Here is a 23,965-nt window from a genome sequence, read left to right as displayed (position 1 = left end):
AGTTTCCCCCAAAGACATGCAGGTTAGGTTAACTGGTGACTCTAAATTGACCGTAGGTGTGAATGTGAGTGTGAATGGTTGTCTGTGTCTATGTGTCAGCCCTGTGATGACCTGGTGACTTGTCCAGGGTGTACCCCGCCTTTCGCCCGTAGTCAGCTGGGATAGGCTCCAGCTTGCCTGCGACCCTGTAGAACAGGATAAAGCGGCTAGAGATAATGAGATGAGATGAGGTGAGGTGCGTGTGACATACAGTCGTAGGTGTAATGAAAATGATTATGATGGATTATTAAGTCGATTATTTAATCAAGTGTTAAACTTTTCGGTTTACCATGTTTGGTATTCAGAGGAAACACAGCATGAATCCAGGAGAGCATTACAAACTTGAAACCCTGAATAAAAGTTAGAAATCATGGATACAGCTGCCTATCTGCGTATTTGTAAGTATTTGTAATAATCTGCACAACATCATTCTTATTACACTATTAATGAGACCTTGTGTGTATATATATAATGCATTGCTCAACACGAATAGTCATTCTGGGGCTATTTTTAGATATTAGATTTTAGCCCTCTCGTCTAAAATCATGACGCATAAGACTCACACTGACAGCATTGACCCTCAGGGCAGAAAGATGTGGGCAAAAACATCAGTATTGAGCAATAAGGCTTTTGAGAATATTCTAACTTTGAATCATCTTTCCTTTATTTGCTCCATGTTTATTGCCACCATCACTGCGGACTCTCAATGACCTAGTCTGGTGATATCATTTAATTTTCCTCATCGCTGACGATTTACTCCCAGAGCTTGGATCGAGACACCATTAACATACCAAGATAATAAGTCAGAAGGATGACTTCATGCAACGATACTTGGGAGTGCTCAGGTTTATTTTTAGGTGGTGTGTGTCATGGAGTGCTCGTTCTTCACCACTCATAACTCTGTGTGTGTGTGTGTGTGGTGAGTTCAGACTGCAGGGGTTCCCTTCTTCCAGTAACCCCGAGCTTCACCTTTCTAATGTTTAGTCACTGCCGACCACCACAGTGGAAGCTCTGAACTGGACACCCACATTTCTATCCCATTTTCCAAACCACAGAATTTAAACAAAGTTAAGGGACCTGGAATGTAGGTACCAGTGCCTCATACAGGATTGTATGTGATCTGGAGATACACACACACACACACACACACACACACACACTATTGCATTTCAAACAATTCGAATATCATGAAAAAGTTCAATATTTTCCATCAGTTATATAAGAAAATCAAAATTTTATATATTCTAGACTCATTACACATAAACTAAAATGTTTCAAGCATTTTTCTGTTATAATTTTGATAATTATGGCCTACAGCACAAAAAAACCCCATCTCAAAATATTCAACCATTTCATTTCGAGTTTGAGTAAAACAGTATAAATCCAGTGTATCTCTCGGTCTAGTTCAGTACACGCAACCACAATCATGATGAAGATGACTGACTTGATAGTTGTCCAGAAGACGATCATCGACACCCTCCACAAGGAGGGTAAGCTACAGAAGGTCATTGCCGAAAAGGCTGGCTGGAAAAGGTGCACAAGCAACAGGGATGAGCGCAGCCTTAAAGGGGAACTGAAGTCATTTTAAAACTTGCTTTATTTCTTAATTAACATGTTATTTAATTAAGTTTTGGTTTTAGGAATCTTATATCATGACTCGTATTGGCAACTACAGTAATCGCAATTAAATATTATACTTCTCGGCCTATTCGGTTTTTAGCTATGTTGAATTTAGTTAGTTTGGTCCATGGCAGGCGTCGCTTATCCGCGCAATCTTCACTAGACTTGTGCGAGACTTCGCAACGTGTAGTGTCAGCCAGGTGTCAGTGCCGCCATTTTGAAAACTGTTTTCCAAACGAAATATTGCACAAAAACGAGTTTAAATAACGATTGCTGTCTACTTTTTTCAAATTTTCCTGACTGCTATCAAAACAAACAAAACTTCCGGCTTGATTACATCGGCATTCGAAAGAGGGCGCGCGCGTCTTTTGACGACGTTGGCAGATGTTGGTCACTTTGATTTCCGCTGTACGTTTTACTTCCGTCCTACGATGTCTCGCACAGGTCTCAACGAATCTTGTTTACGGCCATTGCTTTGACATATGGACTGATATATTACAAACACTCATAACTTGCTATAGCAGTGACAAAATAGGTATCAAAAATGCATTCCAATATTTAATAAAATGAGATAAATAGAATTTTGATAATAAAAAATGTGCCTTCAGTTCTCCGTTAAGAGGACTGTCTTAAGAGGAAAATTACTCAACCTTCTGACCGATCCAAATCGAGAATTCTGTGGTCTAAGATGAATTTAGTTACGATATATCTGCTACATCCAGTAGATCTCCTAATATTTTTACCCCTATGGTTACTAATAAAGCTATATTTGATATCATAAGTCACAAGAACTCTATGAAAAGCTGTTCAGCTGCTCAGCAGCTTTTGTTAGACATCCTTATCATTTGATTATGTCACACAAATCCACTTCCAGAGTGACGCTGCCTACATTGCCTATATATAAAAAGCTAAACAACAGAATTGACTGACATACAAGTCCAAGTCTGAAATGGATAGGCTTCGCATAGAGTGGTCCAGAATAGGTTTGGTGGTCCAGAATGAACCACACTATTAATAAACAAATATTATGTCCAGGAATATGACTGCAGGGTGGGAGAGATGAGATCTGGAACTATATTTTGAGAGAAATATTAATCATAGTATGGCATAATAGTACTAAAGATGATGATGTCATACAGATTCACACTGCTTTATAGAGAAATTATTTCATTTTAAATTTGTACAATTTCTAAAGCTAGAAATTGGATGATTTTTGTCCCGATTTCACTGGTGCGGATAAAAATCGCACATCATTAAACAATCCTTTGTTTGAGAGACGAAATCCGTGGTCTGAGAGCGCACAGAAATATGACGAGCTGACAGGCAACCTGCTTAGTGTCATGGTGACCAAAAATGGCTGACAACGAAGTTCAAGCAGTGTCTGAAATTTTTGTTGAAATCTCAGAGCGTGAGTGATGCAACGATGCTTGTCTAAAATCCACAAACTGGAGGATGGTACAGGATTAAACCGAACCCATGGAACAGCTATAAATTCAGTAATGGTGATGGTGAAACATAAAACTCTTAGCCCATTTTCTGAATAAGCCTGGATCTTGATGATCGCTGATGTAAGCAGAATGTAAGAATTTTCTTTTGACTCGCAAGTTTATTGTTCGAGGATCTTCATTGTATAATCTGACATTGTCTAATCACGCAGTCTGTTCATCCAAGATTTTATCAGGATCGTCTCATACAGTGTGACTTAAAGAAGTGTTAAACTGGCATTTACTGTACCAAGTAGCTTTGCCGGAAAAGAATAAGAAGATATTCATTCTTTCACTATCCACTGTAGGTCATGGATGAGCTGGAGCCAATCCCAGCTGACACTGGGTAAGAGTCAGGGTTCATCCTGCCAGTCAGAGAGGCCAGTTGAACTAATCTGGCCTGAGTTTCCCAAAAGCATCGTAGCACAAAGATCATCATGAAATGGTAGCGCGAGCAACACAATGAATGCTCTCTCTCCTTGTTAAGATGCTCTTAGTGTTAAGAGGCTTTTGGGAAACCCACCACTGCATGTCTTTGGATTGCTGGAGGAAACCCATGCAAACTCCACACAGAAAGACCCCGATCAACCAGCAGGTTCGAATCCAGAACCTTCTTGCTGTGAGGCGACAGTGATAGCACCACGGTGTATCCAATAGGAAGATATTTTTACATCAAAACTCCATCCATCCATCCATCCATCCATCCATCCATCCATTATCCGTAACCACTTATCCTGTGCAGGGTTGCGGGCAAGCTGGAGCCTAGCCCAGCTGACTATGAGTGAGAGGTGGGGTACACCCTGGACAAGTCGCCAGATCATCACAGGGCTGACACATAGAGACAAACAACCATTCACACTCACACTCACATTCACACCTACGGTCAATTTAGAGTCACCAGTTAACCTAACCTGCATGTCTTTGGGAAACAGGAGCACCCGGAGGAAACCCACGCAGACACGGGGAGAACATGCAAACTACACACAGAAAGGCCCCCATTGGCTGCTGGGCTCGAACCCAGAACCTTTTTGCTAGCTCTAGCCACCCTGTTGTTATTAATGAAATCAAGCCCTTAGGACAGAAACAGATCTCAAAATCTTTGCGCAGTCACATTTCCATGATGTCCTGATGTAGTGACAGTAATATAATTTGTTGTTAACACGAATGCTCATGTCGGCGGCATGGTAGTGTGGTAGTTAGCACTGTCGCCTCACAGCAAGAAGGTCTGGGTTCGAGCCCAGCAGCCGACGAGGGCCTTTCTGTGCGGAGTTTACATGTTCTCCCCGTGGGTTTCCTCCGTGTGCTCCAGTTTCCCTAACAGTCCAAAGACATGCAGGTTAGGTTAACTGGTGACTCTAACACTACGTTCACACTGCAAGGCTTAATGCTCAATTCCGATTTTTTTGTGAAATCCGATTTTTTTGTGAGGTCGTTCACATTAACAAATATATGCGACTTGTATGTGATCCTCAGTATGAACGAAAAGCGACCTAAAAGTGTTCCGCATGCGCATTGCAGGATACGACGACGTCACACGCAGTGAGCATGGCCAGTGTTTACGGAAGTAAAACCGCCCGGTTGCGGTATGACCCATCCAATCTAGCTTGAATAGCTGCATCCCCCCAAATGGAAATCAGCTCCCTAACCTCTGCGTCCTTCCATTGAGAAGATTCAGAACCTTCACAGCCCGAAGCGTCCCTCGCATTGATGTCATGCGCAGGGGCGCAGATACGTTTTTTGAACTGGGGGGGGACAAAGCTGCCAGCAAACCAACCCCAACCCCGATATGCCTGTCAAACTTGTTGTGGGTTACCATAGCAACCAAGCTCGAGCTCGCAACCTGTGCAGTCTGCGCAGCTCAACCAACCGAATATCAGTCTTTGTTTTGTTTTATGTGAGTTGTTGCAACTATGTATACACTGCTGTGCACCTCAATAAACCGAATGGTAATTAGTCTTTTGATTTTTCCGTGAGGTTTGCCTTATGCAAAGTGGGGGGGACCGAACGAAGTGAATTTAAATCTGGGTGGGACGAATCCCACCCGTCCCACCCTCTATCTGCACCCGTGATTATGCGCCATGTTGTTGTAACTTTTTTTGAGAGACCCGCCGCCTACTTCAGCGCAGAATAGTGACGTTTGTGGCTTGTTGATGACGTGTAAGTCGGATGAATGCGACCTGGCGGTTCAGACTGAAGTCGCATATGAAAAGATCGGATAGAAATCGGAATTAGGACCACATATCCAAACGGCCTGGGTCGGATTTGAAAAAATCGGATCTGTGTCGTTCATATTGTCAATAAAAGATCGGATACAGGTCACATATGGGCGAAAAGATCGGATTTGAGTCACTTCAGCCTGCAGTGTGAACGTAGCCTGAATTGACCGTAGGTGTGAATGTGAGTGTGAATGGTTGTGTGTCTATGTGTCAGCCCTGTGACGACCTGGCGACTTGTCCAGGGTGTACCCCGCCTTTCGCCCGTAGTCAGCTGGGATAGGCTCCAGCTTGCCTGCGACCCTGTAGAAGGATAAAGCGGCTAGAGATGATGAGATGAGATGATGAGATGGATCTGTGTCGTTCATATTGTCAATAAAAGATCGGATACAGGTCACATATGGGCGAAAAGATCGGATTTGAGTCACTTCAGCCTGCAGTGTGAACGTAGCCTGAATTGACCGTAGGTGTGAATGTGAGTGTGAATGGTTGTGTGTCTATGTGTCAGCCATGCGATGACCTGGCGACTTGTCCAGGGTGTACCCCGCCTTTCGCCCGTAGTCAGCTGGGATAGGCTCCAGCTCGCCCACGACCCTGTAGAACAAGATAAAGCGGCTAGACATAATGGATGGATGGATGCAGTGGTTCTCAACCGGGGGGGCGCGCGGTACTCCAGGGGGGTCGCGAGTAGGCTTCATGTATGGAGGAAAAAAAAAATCTGGGGCTAACAGGCTATAGTAGCTAAGCAGATGCAACACATTTACCCATGTCAAAATGCAGGACATTGGACTATTACATACAAATCAATACTATTATAAAATCTATCATCAATCTATCATAAAATCTTGTGTGTAGGTTATTTTAAGCCCGTGACGCGAACATGACGCAACGTCACGTGAGTGAGTCTGCATACCGTGGCCACCGTGTGAGTGCTTGCCACACACACACTAGTCTGGTTTCTTGCCGAGTTAACTCGTGCCGACTCTCGCTAGTCTACTATCATCAATCCATCGATACAGCGCAAAACCCAAACAGTCTTTTTAAAGACTACTACCCCACACTGTATTTTTGCTTTCCCCATTTCAGCTCTACCCAAATAATTTGTTGTTTTTGTTGTTTTCTTACTGCTAGTCTACTATGGATAATGCTACTACTGCTGCTACTGCTACTACTACTACTACTACTACTACTACTACTAATAATAATCTAGCCCAGGGCTATCTATCTATCTATCTATCTATCTATCTATCTATCTATCTATCTATCTATCTATCTATCTATCGGTCGATATAAGGTGCTGTAGGTCGGGTGGCGTCACTACGGGTGAGTGTGTTTGGGGGGGGATGGGGGAAGGGCGAGAAGAGGGGCCCCCAACTGCAATGAACCAGCTTTGGTGGGGCCCAGGTTGCAAAAGGTTGAGAACCCCTGGATGGATGGATGGATGGATGGATGGATGGATGGATGGATGGATGGATGGATGTTCATGTTTCCACACTAGTTGTTGTCTCCTGTACCTGTAGTTCTCAGTTTACATCCCAGTGTACGGTAACTTGTCAGCGTCATGGTTGCTTTCTTTCGTATGCTCTCATACCACCTTGTTCTACAACATCCTGCCGTCATTTGCTTTTCCTGGCCTCGATTGTTTAAGAGTGAGTGAGTGAGTAGCAGGTTTACGGCAGGAGAAACTCCAGCCTCCCTTGAGCCCAGTTTTAGGGCTCCTAAAAATATGACCTGTCCCAACTTCAGCGGCGCTCGAGGCTTGGGCTTCGACCAATCACCATGCCCTGCGGTGAACGTGGGCCAATCAGACACCGGGTGCGTCTCTTTATTCAGATTGGAGAGCCTCCATCCACCCCCTCACTCCATCCATCCCACCGGTTCTATATGGTCAGGATGACAGACAGGGGCATGCCGAGAAGTCCAGCAGAATGACGCGGGCTCGATGCTCTTGTGCGGTTTAAACAAGCACCTCTCCGGCCCTCGCTTCTTTATTTAACCGCCCGAGCGCGAGCGGGTCCGGGCCATTAGTGCGTCTCGACGTCGCCGCGCGCGCGCGCGCTCCTTGTTTTCTGTTCTCTTTCCGTTTTGCGCGTGCTGGAAGTCTGGGATGTGACAGGACGAGTTTTGTTACAGTTTCAGTTTAAAGACCGGAAACAAGTTTCGGCACAGAACAAAGCTCACGAGCTACAAACACACCCGTCTAACTTGTTTTTTTTTTTTTTTTTTTGCATCTCGTGCAACTTTTTTCACCGACTTATAAAGTTGTTTTTTGGGTCTTTTTTTAACCCTGCCTGGGACTGCCCCACTCTCTCTCTCTCTCTCTCTCTCTCTCTCTCTCTTTCTCTTTGCCTGCAGTGAAGTTTCACACACGCACACACACACACACACACTTCCAAGCGCACACACACGCGCGCGCGCGCGCGCTCCAGCCATACGGACTGCCTGCACTATAAAAACCAGGAAAAAAAAATCATGATGAGCAACAACGCGTACTACGAGCAGCAGCAGTTTCAGCCGCCGCAGTATTACTACCAGGACGGTGAGGACGGAGGCGGAGAAGAGGAGATGCCCGCCACCGAGAAGGACCTGGCCGAGGACGCACCATGGAAGAAGATCCAGCAGAACACGTTCACCCGGTGGTGCAACGAGCACCTGAAGTGCGTGAACAAGAAGATCATGGACCTGCAGAAAGACCTGAGTGATGGCCTCAAGCTCATCGGGCTCCTCGAGGTGCTGAGCCAGAAGAAGATGTACAGGAAGTACCATGCCAGGCCCAACTTCAGACAGATGAAGCTGGAGAACGTGTCCGTCGCTCTGGAGTTCCTCGAAAGGGAGCACATCAAGCTGGTGTCTATAGGTAAGTCCTGGACTGGCTCGGAAACACTGTAGAACTTCAGCAAGGAGAGTGTAGTGGTGAGTCGATTCCTGCCGCGTGACTCTTTTAAGTGGAATCGGTTCCTTACGCGCAAGTCTTTTAAGTGAATCGATTCGCGAATCGGTTCCTATCGCGTGACTCTTTTGAGTGAATCGATTCGCATGAAAAGTCATAAAAATAGCATTTTTTTTTAAAATTATGGAGTCCTGGAAGAATATATAGAGATATTCTTATATATACAGTACCAGTCAAAAGTTTGTATACACATTCCAATTCAGTGTTTTTTTCTTTATTTTAATTAACTAAAAGACACTTCGTGTCTTAGACTGACTGTTATTTCTCTTTACTTAGTTGAGTGGTTCTTGACATAATATGGATTACTGCAGTTGTCGAACAGGGCTATTTACTGTATTTTATTATTTACTCTTTACTGGTTGATGATGTCAAATGCATTAAGAAGGCAAGAAATTCCATGTTTGACAAGACACGCCTGTTAATTGAGAAGCATTCCAGGTGACTCCCTCATGAAGCTGGTTCAAATAACGCCAATAGTGTGCAAAGCTGTTATCGAGGTAAATAGTGACGACTTTGAAGAATCTAAAAGATGAAACATATGTTGTTTTTTTAACACTTTTTTGTTTACCATATAATTCCATATGTTCCATATGTTATTTCATAGTTTTGATGAGTTCAGTATTGTTCTACAATGTAGGAAAAAGCCAAAATACAGAAAAACCTATGAATGAATATATATATAATATGAATAAATGTCGATTTAAAGAAGATGCAAGGAGTAAAGAAAGTTGGTGAATTCAAGTACCTGGGGTCAACTGTGCAGGAAAATGGGGGCTGCGATAGTGAGGTGAGAAAGCGAGTGCAGGCAGGGTGGAGCAGTTGGAGAAGGATTTTGGGAGTCGTTTGTGATACGAAAGTCCCAGCAAAAGTGAAAGGCAAGATGTATAAGACAGTAGTGAGACCAGCTGTGATGTACGGATTAATGAAGAGACAGGAGGCAAAGTTGGAGGTGACGGAGTTGAGGATGTTAAGGTTTGCGATGGGAGGTTGGACAGGATAAGGAACGAGCACATCAGAGGGACAGCACATGTGGAGAGCTTGGGAATTAAGCTAAGAGAGATGAGACTGAGATGGTACGGGCACATCCTGAGAAGAGATGCAGAGCATGTTGGAAGGAGAATGTTGAGGATGGAGCTGCCAGGCACATGAAAACAAGGAAGGCCAAAGAGGAGATACATGGATGTGGTGAGAGAGGACATGAAAGTGGCAGGTGTGGTTGAGAAAGATGTGGAAGACAGGGAGCAATGGAGACAAAAGATCCGCTGTGGCGACCCCTAATCAGGAGCAGCCATAAGAAGAAGATTCTTATAGATATATATAGACTTCTTATAGATATAATATAGACTTCTCTTCTTCTTGGGTGGCACGGTGGTGTAAGTGGTTAGCATGGTCGCCTCACAGCAAGAAGGTTCTGGGTTTGAGCCCAGCAGCTGGCAGGGGCCTTTCTGTGTGGAGTTTGGATGTTCTCCCCATATCTGCGTGGGTTTCCCCCACAGTCCAAAGACATGCAGTTAGGTTAATATGGGACGGCCTTGAGCGAGGCACCTAACTCCCAACTGCTCCCCAGGCACTGTTAGCATGGCTGCCCACTGCTCTGGATATACGTGTGTGTTCACTGCTTCAGATGGGTTAAATGCAGAGAGGAATTTCACAAGTGTGTGATGAATAAAGTTGTGCTTTCTTTCTTTCTTTCTTTCTTGGAAGAAGATATAGAAATATCAACTCCTGTGATATTTCCACTTTCAGTCATCAATCTATACTACCTATTACAGGCTACATTAATTCATTTAACCTAGAGTTGTCATAAAAATTGTTATTGTCACATAAAAATCGTTTTAAAAATAATACCTCGACAATACAACATCTTTGGGTAGTGATTGTGAATCAAACAAATCCAGCACAGCATTCATACAGTTTGAGTCATTTAAACTGGTACTTTAAAAGAGTCGACTCCTTAATGTGAATCATAATGCTGATCACTGCTGTAACCTGGAGAAAATTTCATTTATTGAACAGGCATGTCTAAAAGCACATGTGCAGAACTGTCTGAAACAGTGCCTCTTCACTGCTGTGTTTTTATACTGTATTTTTTTTATTATTATCCCATTATTATTGGTGTTTGAGAACGTTGTAACATGCAAATGGACTTTTAATAAATCACATGTGGTGAATGTGGTGTTGGCTGAATCCTGCTGAATCCAGATGCTGCAGATGTGACTTTGTAAGTTTTGATGAATCAGAACAGTCAGATCTTAAAACCATTAGCGATGTCACAGTAAGATTTGTCAAAGTGTGTTTTTAATATATCGCACCAAGAGTTGATATATAGATGAATTTAATGTACACGTTTCTGATGTACATCGAGCATTTTCGTTTGGTTCAACAGCATTTGAGTGTTGCCAGATTTGTTGGATCGTCACTCGTTTGCATATTTATCATGTAGCAAGTTATTCAACAAGTCATCTTAGTGAAAGTTTAGTTTGCACATTTATCATGCAATAATGAACTGCTTCTGACATGTTTAGTGTTTGCATATTTATAATTTTGGTGGGTGAAGTACATGGATCTGTCACATTAACAGTGTTGCAGCTGGTATACTTCAACGGCATCATCAGGGAGAAATCTGTGTGTTTTGTTAGTTCTGATTTATCAGACAAACATGAGACAACATGAATAACAGTTTATTCTTGTGCATGACTGACACACTATGTAGTGCATTATTATGCAGATGCACGTTTACATCACACACACACACAATGATACCGATTTAACACAGCTGTGCTTGGTCAGAAAGTGTATAAAGTGAGTGTCCAGTGCCAGAGGAGTGTGTGTGTGTGTGTGTGTGCTCTGAATCCAACTCTCAAGCCATGCTCTAAGGATTTCAGTGTGATACTTCATGAGGAAATCTGCTGTTGGTCTGGAAATGCCATTTGAATAGAATTGATTTCCGGCACTATGTCCCCATAGGGGTTATTCTGGAAAATCAATAATGTTTTCTTTTTAACGCTGTCCATAAGTGAATTTCATGAATCTTAGAAGTCTGTAGAAATGTGCTCCATATACGGTTATAATATATGGATAAAATAATGCTATTTAAAGGCTGTATTTTATTGTGGAATATTTTGCTGATCAGAACAGACACGGGACAAGTTAGTCCCAGGTTCGTACTCTACAAAATTGTACACACGCCTCTAAGGAAACAATATATGGTAAATAAGATAAGCTGTAACTCCTGTAACACAGCCAAGATATGAATGTTTTCAGCAGGCATGGATAGGAGAACCATGATGAAAGTGAGGTTTTTATTCACCTGAAGAGATGCCAGGAGAAATTTTACTCCCCATGACAGGTTAATGTGTTGGCAGTTTTCATTCCTTTGGGCTCCTTGTATCATCAGGGGCATTGTACTCACCCCTACGTTCTCTCATTTTACATCCAACTCTCTCGATGCAGTGGTCGAATTAGAAAATCTGACAGGAGGTCTTAAAAATGATGTCATCTACAGAATATTCGCACACAATTTGATGGAACCACAATAAGCAATCAGGCAAATGTTGGAAAGGGATTTCAAATTGGCGGAACTTTTGCGTCGAATCAAAGCCAAGAGAATAAATCCCCTTTGGTATCCATTGGGATTGGCTTGACTAAGTACCTCTGTATACTTCTCCCTACCTCTAGCGAGAGAATTCAGAGTGCTAGAGTTTATAGTGCTGATCAGTAAAGGGTGGGATAAATGGACTAGCCTCCTTCTCTCAATACTATTTACTTCCTAATATTTGGACTTAACAAATGGCTTGAAGTGATTTTTAATTTTTTTTTTTTACAACCCACAACAATAGCACCATGAACGGTTGTAAGAAAAGAAAAAAAAACACATGCATGAAGTAGAGGCTGATTTCTTTTTAGCTGAGGCTGTAGTTTATCACCTGTTGTTGAGTTTCATTTGAATGAATGAGTTTTTGGACCCTCCATTCAACATCTCCATCAAGCATCACTGGTGCTGATATGCATGCTATGGTGATTGAATGAATGGTAGTTGTTATGGCCGGGTTTTTGCCTGAACTGATAATCGCATCATCATTTTTCTTTGGCTAATCAGACACAAGGTACGCCACCACACTTGCCGGAGCAGCTGGGGGTTAGGTGCCTTGCTCAAGGGCACTCAAGTCAGTCCTGTTGGTTCAGGGACTTGAACCAGTGACCTTTTGGTCCCAAAGCTATTTGGCCATGGCTTCCCCCTCCCCAAATGAATGGCACCAGATCAGATATTTCCGATGATGGCCAAGTCAAGACATTGAGGCAGAAAAGGCGTTGAGGTCGAGCAAGTAAACCAGCTCTAGAGTATACATAGGGACACAGTTTGATTTGGAGCAGATGTGTGTTCAAAGTGACCACAGTGTGTGGGGAGAAGAAAATAGGTCAGCGGACTCAGACACACACACACCAGAGCAGTGAGTTCAGCCCAGCTGTCACTGGTGATAGCATGGACATTTCCAGAAGGGCACCTGTCATGGACCAGGCTCTACCCCTCTCTGTGGGATCATCAGGAAATTCTCCTGCACCCAGCCCACATCTCTCTCATCTACCCACATCTCAGTGGGTAGGCCATATATGAGTCGGCTTACTACCTCAACAGGAAGTACTGCACTCCTGATTTTAGTAACCACCACCCATACAAACAATACCGTCACAGGGTCATGCATGTATGCTTATTCCATTTCCATGTCCTGCAGTTATACATACAGTGTTATACAGTATTTGTTGTATATAGTGAGAATTGACCAGCACCAGTTACTCAATTTACCCAGTTTTCTTGCTCAGTAGATGCCATGTTGCTTCAAAATGTTTCTTTAGTTTGGAAGGAGTGTTGGTGTTCAGTTGAGCAATGGCCTTGGCAAAACAAGTGGCTTTAGATGTAGCATGATAGTTAGCGTCTCATGAGGTTTCCAGATCACAAACCTATTCACTTCTGAGCTTGGGTTACTGTTTGTGTGCAGTTTTCCATGTTTTCCATGTAGGATTTTTTTTCTTGTTTTTCCAGTTTCCTCCCACTTCCTCTAAACATGCTGACAGGTAGTTGTCTCATCTAAACTGCTCCTATGTGTGAATGTGATTGTGCCTTGAGATAGACTGGCAACCCCATCCAGGGTATATCCCTCAGCCTCATACCCGGTGTTCCCAGGATAGCCATAACATGGTTACTGAAGATGGATGAATGAATGTACGGTATGTTGGTAGCAGGAACAACAGTTCGATCATCTCCAAAATTTTGCCATCTTTGTTTTTCTGGGGTGAAGCAGAAAACAGGAATGTTACAAATCATATTGTGGACCTTTGCATCAAACAAGAATGGTGAAATGCAAATTTGGTTCAGCTTTGGTAGGCAGGATGTCATCTTTCACAACTTTGTCTTGAGTGACCTACAGCTACATAAGCACAGGTTGTTGTGAGCAAAGTCCAAAAAAAGCACCACCGGTGGATCATGGAGCACCAGCAGTTGGTCATTGAGAAGCAGAAAAAGTGACCTGCCTGCTGGGATCAGTTCAGGGTCCTATGCATAATTCTGTTGCAATAATCAAAATATGGTGCAAGCAAGCAGGATCAGACTGTAAAGCATCCTGCTCAGGCAGGTGGTGACAGTGAGATAGTGTGGGGAATGTTTACCAGGCTCATATTAAGAACTCGATACCAATCTGAATAACACAGTGTATTTGAACACCGCTGAAGGCCAGGATCTTTTCAAGTCTAGTTTCTCAATACTTGGATAGACACTTCCAGCATGATTACAGCGTGGAATACCAGGAGCATTACAGAAAGCTTTTCTTGCTCCTGTGCCCAATGCCAAGATATCAACCCTATCATACACTGAATTGCCAGATTATTAGGTACACCTGTCTAACAGCATGATCTATCTCATTTGGATTATAAGAACAGCATGAATTTGCCACGGGCTTTTGGATGGCTACATATAGCCCTGAGTTTGGGATGAAATGGAAAGAGCTATATATGAAGTGAGCCCTCATAGCCACCAAAACAATCACTTCTCTATCTTGTAGGATTCCGGGCAAATGCCTGGACACATGCTGTTCTGTAGGCCAGAAGAGGTGCAACGCACTATTAGATAGGTTTAACAAATAAACTAACTTTACTTTTTCTTCTTCTTCAGTCCTGATGGTTTGTCTTCCAAAAAGCAGTGGGGATAGAAACAATCTGAGCATTTTTGTCATTTGACAAATGATGCCCTGGTGGTTTTGGTTTAAATGCCCTGCTTTGGATCTTTTCTGAGTGAGTGAGTGATTGATGCAGAGACAGCTGGACTCTGGGTTCTATCCACTGACAGGTGCTGGAAATAGACCCCAGGCTAAACGGAGTGGGATCCAGAGGGGGCTGCTGGGGGACAAGACAAGTGAGAGAGGTGGAGAAATAGATTGCAGGGCTGAAAGGTTACTTAAGTAGCAGCCACGAGTTCCAAGAATTGTTGAACCAGAGAACTGACATCAGGGCTCTCTTTCTGGAATGTGAAGATTTCCCAAAAGTAGGGAACATGGAAATGTAATATCTGTTACTGATATTTCTGTTTGTTTTGAATTGTAAGAGCATTTAACCGGTCATGTTTGGTATCCAAAGTCCAACTAAGCGGTGTAGAAATACTTGACCTTTTCTAGTATGCTTTGAATCACTGAACCATATATAATAATAATAATAATAATAATAATAATAATACATGGTAATAATCAAATCTAACAGCAGTGATGTAGGAATTTAGGATGGTCAATAAAGACTTATTGGATACTACTGCATGACAGTGCCAGTTGGAAACCAATGTGATTTTTACTCTACTTAAAATGTATCAGACCCAGATGTCTTTGGGAAACCACACAGCTGGAATTAAGACTAGTAGTGGAGAAAGAAAATTGGTGAGTGAATGAGAACATTCAACTAGAGCACTGATTTATTTCTCTCAGTTTCTTTGTCTTGCTATGTATGGGTATGTGTTAGTGTTGGTTGCATATACATTTTCAGGTATTTGCTGGTAACGCCCTGAGTTCTGATACCTTTGATTTATGTAAACAGCAAACAGAGCTGAGCTCTGATACTAGAATTCAGTGAAAATATGCATTATTTTTAATATACTCTTTGTGAAATTTATCATTTTTAGTGCAAAAATGAATCACTAGAAAGCTACAAGCTACACTGAAGTGCCTGAACCTTCTTTAATACTTCTAATACTTTTTGGCATTGCATGTTTATAACTGGGGTGGCATGGTGGTGTAATAGTTAGCACTGTTGCTTCACAGCAAGAAGGTTCTGGATTTGAAACTCATGGCCAACTGAGGCCTTTCTGTGTGGAGTTTACATGTTCTCCACGTGCCTGCGTGGGTTTCCTCCAGGTGCTCTGGTTTTCCTCCCACAGTCCAAAGACGTGGATTAGGTCAACTGGCTACTCTAAATTGCTCATAGGTGTGAATGTGAGAGTGAAAGGTTGTTTGTCTCTGTGTTAGCCCTGCGAAAGATTGGAGACTTGCCCAGGGTGTATCTCGCCTCTCGCCTGAAGTCAGCTGGGATTGGCTCCAACTTCCCCTGCGATCCTGACGGATAAGCAGTGTGGATAATGGATGGATGTTTATAACTGTGAATCTTTTGCTCTGTCCTAGTATTTTTTTAAAAATCCATTTTGACTGTGAAGTTATTTCAAAGCACTTTGACACATAGGTAGCTAGCTTGTCTATTTTGATTAGGTTGATGAAATTGTCGCTGTTGAGTTTGATAGCTAAAGCCCAGATGTTAATGATAATGATAATGTGCCTCTGAAGGCACACCAATGGCACAACTGCGATCTAGAAATCTAGATCTAAGTTTGACAGAATGGTGTAATCAAAGATGCCAGTCAGCTCTTCAGTTCACAGTTGAATGACCTTTGACTTGACAAAGGAAATGATTCTGTAACCTATTTTTTTCTGCTTTGATGTAAGTAGCTAGCTAGCCTACTTTGCATAGCTTGACGAAATTGTCACTGTCCAGTTTGTTCGCTAAATATTTAGATGCTTGGGGAAGCCATGGCCTAGTGGTTAGAGTAGTAGCTCTGGGACTATAAGGTCACTGGTTTGAGTCCCTGGACCAGCAGGAATGGCTGAAGTGCCCTTGAGCAAGGTATCTAACCCCCAGCTGCTCTGGGTACGTTGTACATCACTCTGGATAACAGCATCTGCTAAATGCCAACAGATGTTTTCATACAGCAGATCTATTTCTTGTGAATAGATTTTTATTAAAATTAAAATCAAATTTCTGTATGACTGTTTCTCAAGTGGCTTTGACTAAAGGCCCCCCAGAAACACAGTTATCCAGCTAGTTACAAGATTATGTCGAATAACTCTGCTAATCAGATCTTTATCTTATCAGTTTATGAGAGTTTAACATCGAGTGAGATATGAATGGCCAAAAGAAACGATGTAAACAGTATTATGATAGCATATAATCATAACCAGTATGTTATTTTTGGCTATCTGTAGTAAAGATAGCAACTTTGCATAGTTTGGTAAAACGACTACATTTTCATACTACAGCACGATTTCATTGAGTGCTAAAGGTTATCTAGTCAGCTGAGCTAACCTTTGGAGATAACAGCTGTCTAGTCAGGTACAAAACAGTGTAAAATACTGATCTGATCTTCTATCCATCAGGATTGTGAGATACACTGTAAAAAAAAAAAATCCGTTGTTTTTATGGAAAAATACTGGCAGCTGTGGTTGCCAGAATAATCCTGTTAAAAATACAGTGAAATGTAAACAACATTACAGAATAACTTGTACATTTCACGGGGATTCCATGTACAATTAATGATAACTAAATGTAAATTTTACTGGCATTCAATGTACAATAATCAATACATAACTGTTAATTTTACGGATATTCATTGTACAATAAAAAAGCATCTAGGAATGAATTGCGAGTGTTCTCGATTATTGGTTTTTGTGGCTCCAAAATGATGGTTACAAGCAATGATCGACTAGACAGATATTTTATTTGATTTAGAGTTTTACGAAATGTGCCGGAAAGCCTCTACTGACATTTTTAAATTTTTTTTAACAGGGAAATGATTTAATTTTAACTATCACATTCTGTTTTAGTATTACAGTTTGTGTTTAAACTACAACAATTTGTAAATTCTACAAAAAAATATGATCAATTCAACATACTCTTACTGTTAAATTAACAGTGGTATTTGGTTAGGAGTTTTACAGTATATTGATGTAAATTACACACTGCTTCATTGTTTTTGTATTTACAGTTTTTTTTATGTCATGATTTTACATAAATTCACTGTTAATTCTACAGTTAATTTTACAGTGTTAATTTTACAGTGTATAAATGGCCAAAGGAAATGATTAACTGACTTATTTTCAAGAGAGGGAGAAAGATGCTCGTGTTCATGTTGCTAATTTTAGGCTAATTTGAAAGCATCCTATACCTTTAGTAGAAAAGATACTTAATAAACTTAATGTCTGACCACCTCATTGTAATTAGCTAAATTAGGAAGATGATTAGGCGATTTCACTGAGCCTTTGCTTGCCTGAATCTGGAAGTTTGTGTCAGACTACAGCTCAGAGACAGTTTAAGAATATCGTCTAGCATGTAGCGCACAGACTGATAGCGTTAGCGTCAACCCCCAATGTATATATAATATACACCCCCACTGGCTGTGTGTGCATGTTCACTCTCCTCTTTAGATAAAATAGTGTCTCTAATTGTTACCATGTGTCAGCTAGTCAGTTCAATGGAATGTTCGAGTGGAATGAACACACACACACACACACACACACACACACACACACACACAAATTGTCCAAGTGCTGTCTAATCTTCCCTTCCTGTCTTCCTTTCACAAATACTGATTACATGTTCCCGCTTTCTGCTCAGTGAAGTAATTAACATTCAGCCTCCTAGAAAAATTACATAATTACATGACTTTATATTTCTGCATTGTTATTATGAAACTTGTGTCGATGAGATAATTTGGAACATAAACATAAACATAACCCAGTTAATTTGACATGTATATGACAGCAGATGCTCAAGTACAGTCCTTTGTGCTTTTTTTTTTTTACAATTCTCTTCCATGACCAAATGTCCAAATGTCTTTTTGTTTATAGTGTGATTAAACTGTCAGAAAAGTTTATTTGAATATTTTGGAGCTGTACATGATCGAAATTCCAAGAACTTGATTTTTGCCCTGAGTTCTGGAGTTTTACATGCCAGCTGAGAAGCTGCCCACTATGAATTATCCACGCTCTGAGTTTTTTTAGTACAGAAATGGAAAATCAGCTTTTCGTATGCCAGTTTAGCTGAAAGAGGCCTGAACTTGAGGCAAGCACATGTTGGAAAGTGGAGGATATAACGATGATAATAATAATAATAATAGGGCAGCACGGTGGTGTAGTGGTTAGCGCTGTCGCCTCACAGCAAGAAGGTCCTGGGTTCGAGCCCTGTGGCCGGCAAGAGCCTTTCTGTGTGGAGTTTGCATGTTCTCCCCATGTCCGCGTGGGTTTCCTCGGGGTGCTCCGGTTTCCCCCACAGTCCAAAGACATGCAGGTTAGGTTAACTGGTGACTCTAAATTGAGCGTAGGTGTGAATGTGAGTGTGAATGGTTGTCTGTGTCTATGTGTCAGCCCTGTGATGACCTGGCGACTTGTCCAGGGTGTACCCCGCCTTTCGCCCGTAGTCAGCTGGGATAGGCTCCAGCTTGCCTGCGACCCTGTAGAACAGGATAAAGCGGCTAGAGATAATGAGAATGAGATGATGATAATAATAATAATAATAATAATCTTCTGTGAAGTTAATGCACACTTACAAGAATGAGCTTTCCCAAATCGTCATTTTTTCCTGTATCTTTTGTGTTATGGTTAGTAGACCACTGGGAAGTTTGGCCAAAAAAAACAAACAAACAGACAAACAAAAAAAAAAAACCCACCAGAGTTTCTTAAATGCTGTAGTAAAGTGGGAATGCTAATAATTATGCTAATCATCTAATTATCAATTTGAAATATTCAGAAGCATTATAAAGTAAACAGCAGTAATAATCAAACGGTGATGCTATGACTGGTACATACACTCACTGGCTACTTTATTCGGTACACCCATCCATCCGTGCTGTTTTTTATGCAATTATCTAATCAGCTGATCACTTGACAGCAGCACGATGCATAAAATCATGCAGATGCACATCAAGAGCTTCAGTTAATGTTCACATCTTCAAACATCAGAACGGGAAAAATTGTGAACTCAAAGTGTGACTTTCTTTCACTGTGGCATGCACTACAAAAAATGATATCTTAGCAAGTGAAAATATCTTGAAAATAGTTGAAACGATCTAGCATTTCCTGTTAGAAGAATACAAGACACCAATTTTGAGATGATTAAACCTAGTTCTAGATTGCAACCAACTTATTCTAAGATGTCTTATCAAGTAAAAATTTCTGTCCATGCAGCAAGATAATTTCACTAGTATTAAGTCATTTTCTCCTCAAATTCAGTTTTCAATTTTTTGCAGTGTGGGTGTTGGTTTGAGCCAGATGGACTGGTTTATTTGAGTATTTCAGAAACTGCTGATCTCCTGGGGGTTTCACACACAACAGTTTACACAGAATGGTGCGAAAAACAAAAAACACTGAGTGAGTGAGCGACAGTTCTGTGGGTGCAAACAAACGCCTTGTTGATAAGAGAGGTCAGAGGAAAATGGCCAGATTGGTTCGAGCTGCCAGGAAGGATATAGCAACTCATAGCAACTCTTTACAACTGTGATGAGCAGAAAAGCATCTTAGCATACAACAGCACAAGACCACATTGGGTTCCACTCCTGCAGCCAAGAACAGGAATCTTAGAATCAAGAACAAGTTCCTGTTAAAGTGGCCAGTGAGTGTATGTAAGGAATAAAACATGACAGGGCATATAGTTATGGGGAATTAATCAATGGCGGTATGATGGGATGTGAAGCAAAAGGGCGTTATGACCCTGAACTTGATAACTTTCCAATAGCAATATGTTCTGAAGTGTTGTATTTCTTTTACACCACAGCAATGCACTAATTAACAGCTGTTCCATGAAATCGAGTCGTACATGAGCTAATAGCCAATGAGGCGTGTAGCGCTGAGTTGGCTATAAGCCATGTACGACGAGATTGAGTGGAATAGCCATTTTATTTTATCCAGATTCACTGGATTATGAGAAACAGAGCATTTTTATTTTTATTTTTTGCAAATTTGATGAATAAAAACTTTATACAAAACATCTGACAAAATCATTTCCACTTAGAATGTAAACAAACTGGCAAAATGACCGGAGCAATTTGTGAAAAATGCTATAATAATAATTCTTGAAAAATGAAAAAAGATACGGTCTTAAAATCAAATACTTTTATTCCATATTTTGTTGCTTTTTTGTATTTTTTGGGGTTTTGTTTTCGAGTAGAGTTTTTATTTCGTCCTCGGTTGGTTCGGCAACATGCTCTGCCATTTTGTTTTTCTCTACTCATGGTATATGAGCTGATATCCTAGGAGTAGAGTAGCCAATCAGAGTGTGCGATTGCTCATATCCAGTGAATGTGGATAGAACCATACATTTTATCCATTTATATTTACATTTAATATTGTGGAATGTGGCGGCACGGTGGTGTAGTGGTTAGCTCTGTCGCCTCACAGCAAGAAGGTCTGGGTTCGAGCCCTGTGGCCGGCGAGTAGTCTGGTTAACACCAGACCATATCACAAGTGAAATATGGTCTGGAATCCGCCTATTGAATTTCTCGTAGGGGAAGTGTGGTTTACGATTGTCAATGGCCGTTTATTGGACGTTGCGAATGTCTATCATTTGGCGTATACGTAGCCCATGGCCAATCATGGCAGTTGTACCCGGTGACGTAGTTAGAGCAATGAAGAGGCGAAGAAGAGAAAGAAAGAGAAGGCAAAACAAAAATAGGAAAACAATGGCACCGAACGATTACTGCCGTTTGTGCAAGACAAAGCTTGATCGAAAGTTTGGTTCGTATCGCTCGTCGCCATGTTAAATGTGATCCGTAAACAGTCCCAAATAAACTACAAGCTTCCGTTTGTCGAGTAGTACGCGTCACTGTCTTTCCACCCCTCCCCACTCTCTGATTGGCTCCCTAACTCAGGTGAGCCTTTAGACCATAGTTTCCATGCTGTCTTTTCAGATCGGAATGATTGTGCAAAGCAGCATGGGATTTCCCAGGCTAGGCGAGGGCCTTTCTGTGTGGAGTTTGCATGTCCTCCCCGTGTCCGTGTGGGTTTCCTCCGGGTGCTCCGGTTTCCCCCACAGTCCAAAGACATGCAGGTTAGGTTAACTGGTGACTCTAAATTGAGCGTAGGTGTGAATGTGAGTGTGAATGGTTGTCTGTGTCTATGTGTCAGCCCTGTGATGACCTGGCGACTTGTCCAGGGTGTACCCTGCCTTTCGCCCGTAGTCAGCTGGGATAGGCTCCAGCTTGCCTGCGACCCTGTAGAACAGGATAAAGCGGCTAGAGATAATGAGATGAGATGAGATTGTGGAATGCCCAAAAAACAAGTTAGTGCTTGTTATCACTTATGTAAGTTATAACAGTAATAAAAAGAGATAGCCAAGCCCTTCATTCAGAAGCCTTAAAGTTACAGCTTTACTTCTGACTGTTACAAAGCACTGACACTGGAGACTCCTTCCTAATGATAATAAACATCTCCTCACTGAACATTTCACAATGTCAACATTGCAGGCATTTTGAAAATCCATTCACGTTTGCCGTACAAGCCCTTGTGTAAATTGTTACTATAGAAATGATAACAGATTAGAACAAGTGCGCTAATATAAAGCCTTTGGAACTGGAACTATTGCCAGAGCTGCTGTTATAGAAAATTAATCAACACCGTCCGGCCAGTCAGAATTGAGAATACATACCGTAGCAGTGTGCTATAAATAACTTTAAACTATGGTTCAGCTATGGAAATACATAGAGTGAGAGTCATACTGGTGACTATGTGACCTCTTCAGTGTAGCTGTGAATACCAGTAGCCCGAGTGGACGCTGTGCCAGTGTCTGGTGTCGACGGTATCAGGCACAGAGGTCTGTCAGGAGCAGCCTGATGATGTCATTGACTGGCTGAGCCTGGGTTGCCAGAAGAATGCCTCCATCTCCCAGACATTAACAGCAGTCTGAGTTAGCTGCGAAACCTCAAAGGACCAAAACGGGCATCTGAAGCCAAATCGCAGAATGTTAGACAATATGTGAAGAACATTTCCCAGAGAGCACTTTTAGGGAATGTGTAACCGTGTGTATGCAAGTGTTTGTAGGGAGACAGATGTTCAGTTCACAGTACTCCATTCTGAGTGTTTCTGAAGTGCTTTGTGTATTTGACTCTTATTTCTGTTTCGCCAAAGTAACTGAATCTGATGGTGAACGTTGTAAATACACTGATTTTCACTGCTCTGACATAATCATTTTCTCCAAATATCTTTTGTTTCTTGCTGTCTGAAGGCCATTATAGGAGTGAATCCTCACTAATGTGTCAGCGTGACGGCTTGTATCCATCTGTGACTTGAACTAAACATTTCTGTGTGTGTGTGTGCGCGCGTGTTGACTCAAGAGTGAAGAATCAGCAGACTCAGCAGACTCTTCTTAAAGTACTGTTTATCTTTCTCTCTCTTTGTGTGTGTGTGTGTGTGTGTGATCACTGTCTGCTCTGCCTCCTCCTTCAATATGTGTGTATACGGCTTAGGGTTTATGGTAAATGATCACTTAAAAGACAGTGAAAGGGTAGTATATCACTGGGCTGCGACAGCCTGCGCCTAGTTGGAGACAACAATTGCGATAAAATATGCGAATTAGCGACAATTTTCACTTGGAATCACACTGAATTGATATTCGCATATTTTATCGCAGTTGTTGTGTCTCCAACTAGTCGCAGGCTGTCGCAGCCCAGTGAGATACACTCGCACTTCCTGTCTCACGGAAACCGACTTGAGAAGGGTTCGTGACGGCTTTGCGACACCAGCGACGCATTTGCGGCTATTTTGAGAGAAATTTTGTCGCACGAATTTTTCGAACATGTTCAAAATTTCAGCGACGAAGGAGCGACACTTTGCGACTCATGCGAGGAAATTGAGAAGCCCCGCGAATGTTTCAAGACACTTTTGAAACTCTCTCGCAAATGACGTTCACAATTTGTCGCAAGCTGTCGCAGCCCAGTGAGATACTAGCTTAAGAGACAACCGTATGCCTCTCAAATTCATACTGCACCCTGCTTTAAACATCTGAATGCAGAATTGAATGCAAAAGTTTATGCCCCCTTTGTTTTTCTGAGTGAAAAATCAAATACAAAATTTACTTCATGTTAATTTAAAGGTGTTTTTTCTTTGAAAATCCAGTGCGACCTACAGCCTGAATATTCCAACAACCAATCTTAAGTCAGATCTTATCTTTATTAGCAAGTCCATTAACATGTTGTTCATCAACACACATTTACTTAGTTAAATTTTATATATATATATATATATATATATATATATATATATATATATATATATATATATATATAGTGTGTGTGTGTGTATCCCATTCTGTAACTGAGGGTACCTTTCAACCGTTGACTCGGTTAGTCATCGTCAACTCTGTTGTCA

General features: G+C 41.7%; 1 protein-coding gene across 5 annotated transcripts in view; it reads left to right on the top strand.

Moving 5' to 3' along the window:
• Window positions 1-7,321: 7,321 nt before the first annotated feature.
• The window catches only part of flncb (filamin C, gamma b (actin binding protein 280)), a 207,407-nt gene continuing 190,763 nt past the window's right edge, over window positions 7,322-23,965 (top strand). For 2 of the 5 annotated variants that reach the window (XM_060903335.1, XM_060903334.1), the window contains exon 1: window positions 7,322-8,213. In XM_060903335.1, coding sequence (XP_060759318.1) covers window positions 7,829-8,213 — 385 coding nt within the window. In that variant the 5' untranslated portion in view covers window positions 7,322-7,828. The remainder of the gene's footprint in view (window positions 8,214-23,965) is intronic. The other 3 variants (XM_060903337.1, XM_060903336.1, XM_060903338.1) reach the window with 2 other exon arrangements.

This window comes from Neoarius graeffei, chromosome 21 (assembly GCF_027579695.1).
Source record: "Neoarius graeffei isolate fNeoGra1 chromosome 21, fNeoGra1.pri, whole genome shotgun sequence".
NCBI classification, from domain to species: Eukaryota; Metazoa; Chordata; class Actinopteri; order Siluriformes; family Ariidae; genus Neoarius; species Neoarius graeffei.
Note: the sequence above shows the minus strand (reverse complement) of the source record. Positions and strands in the feature narration are given on the sequence as shown.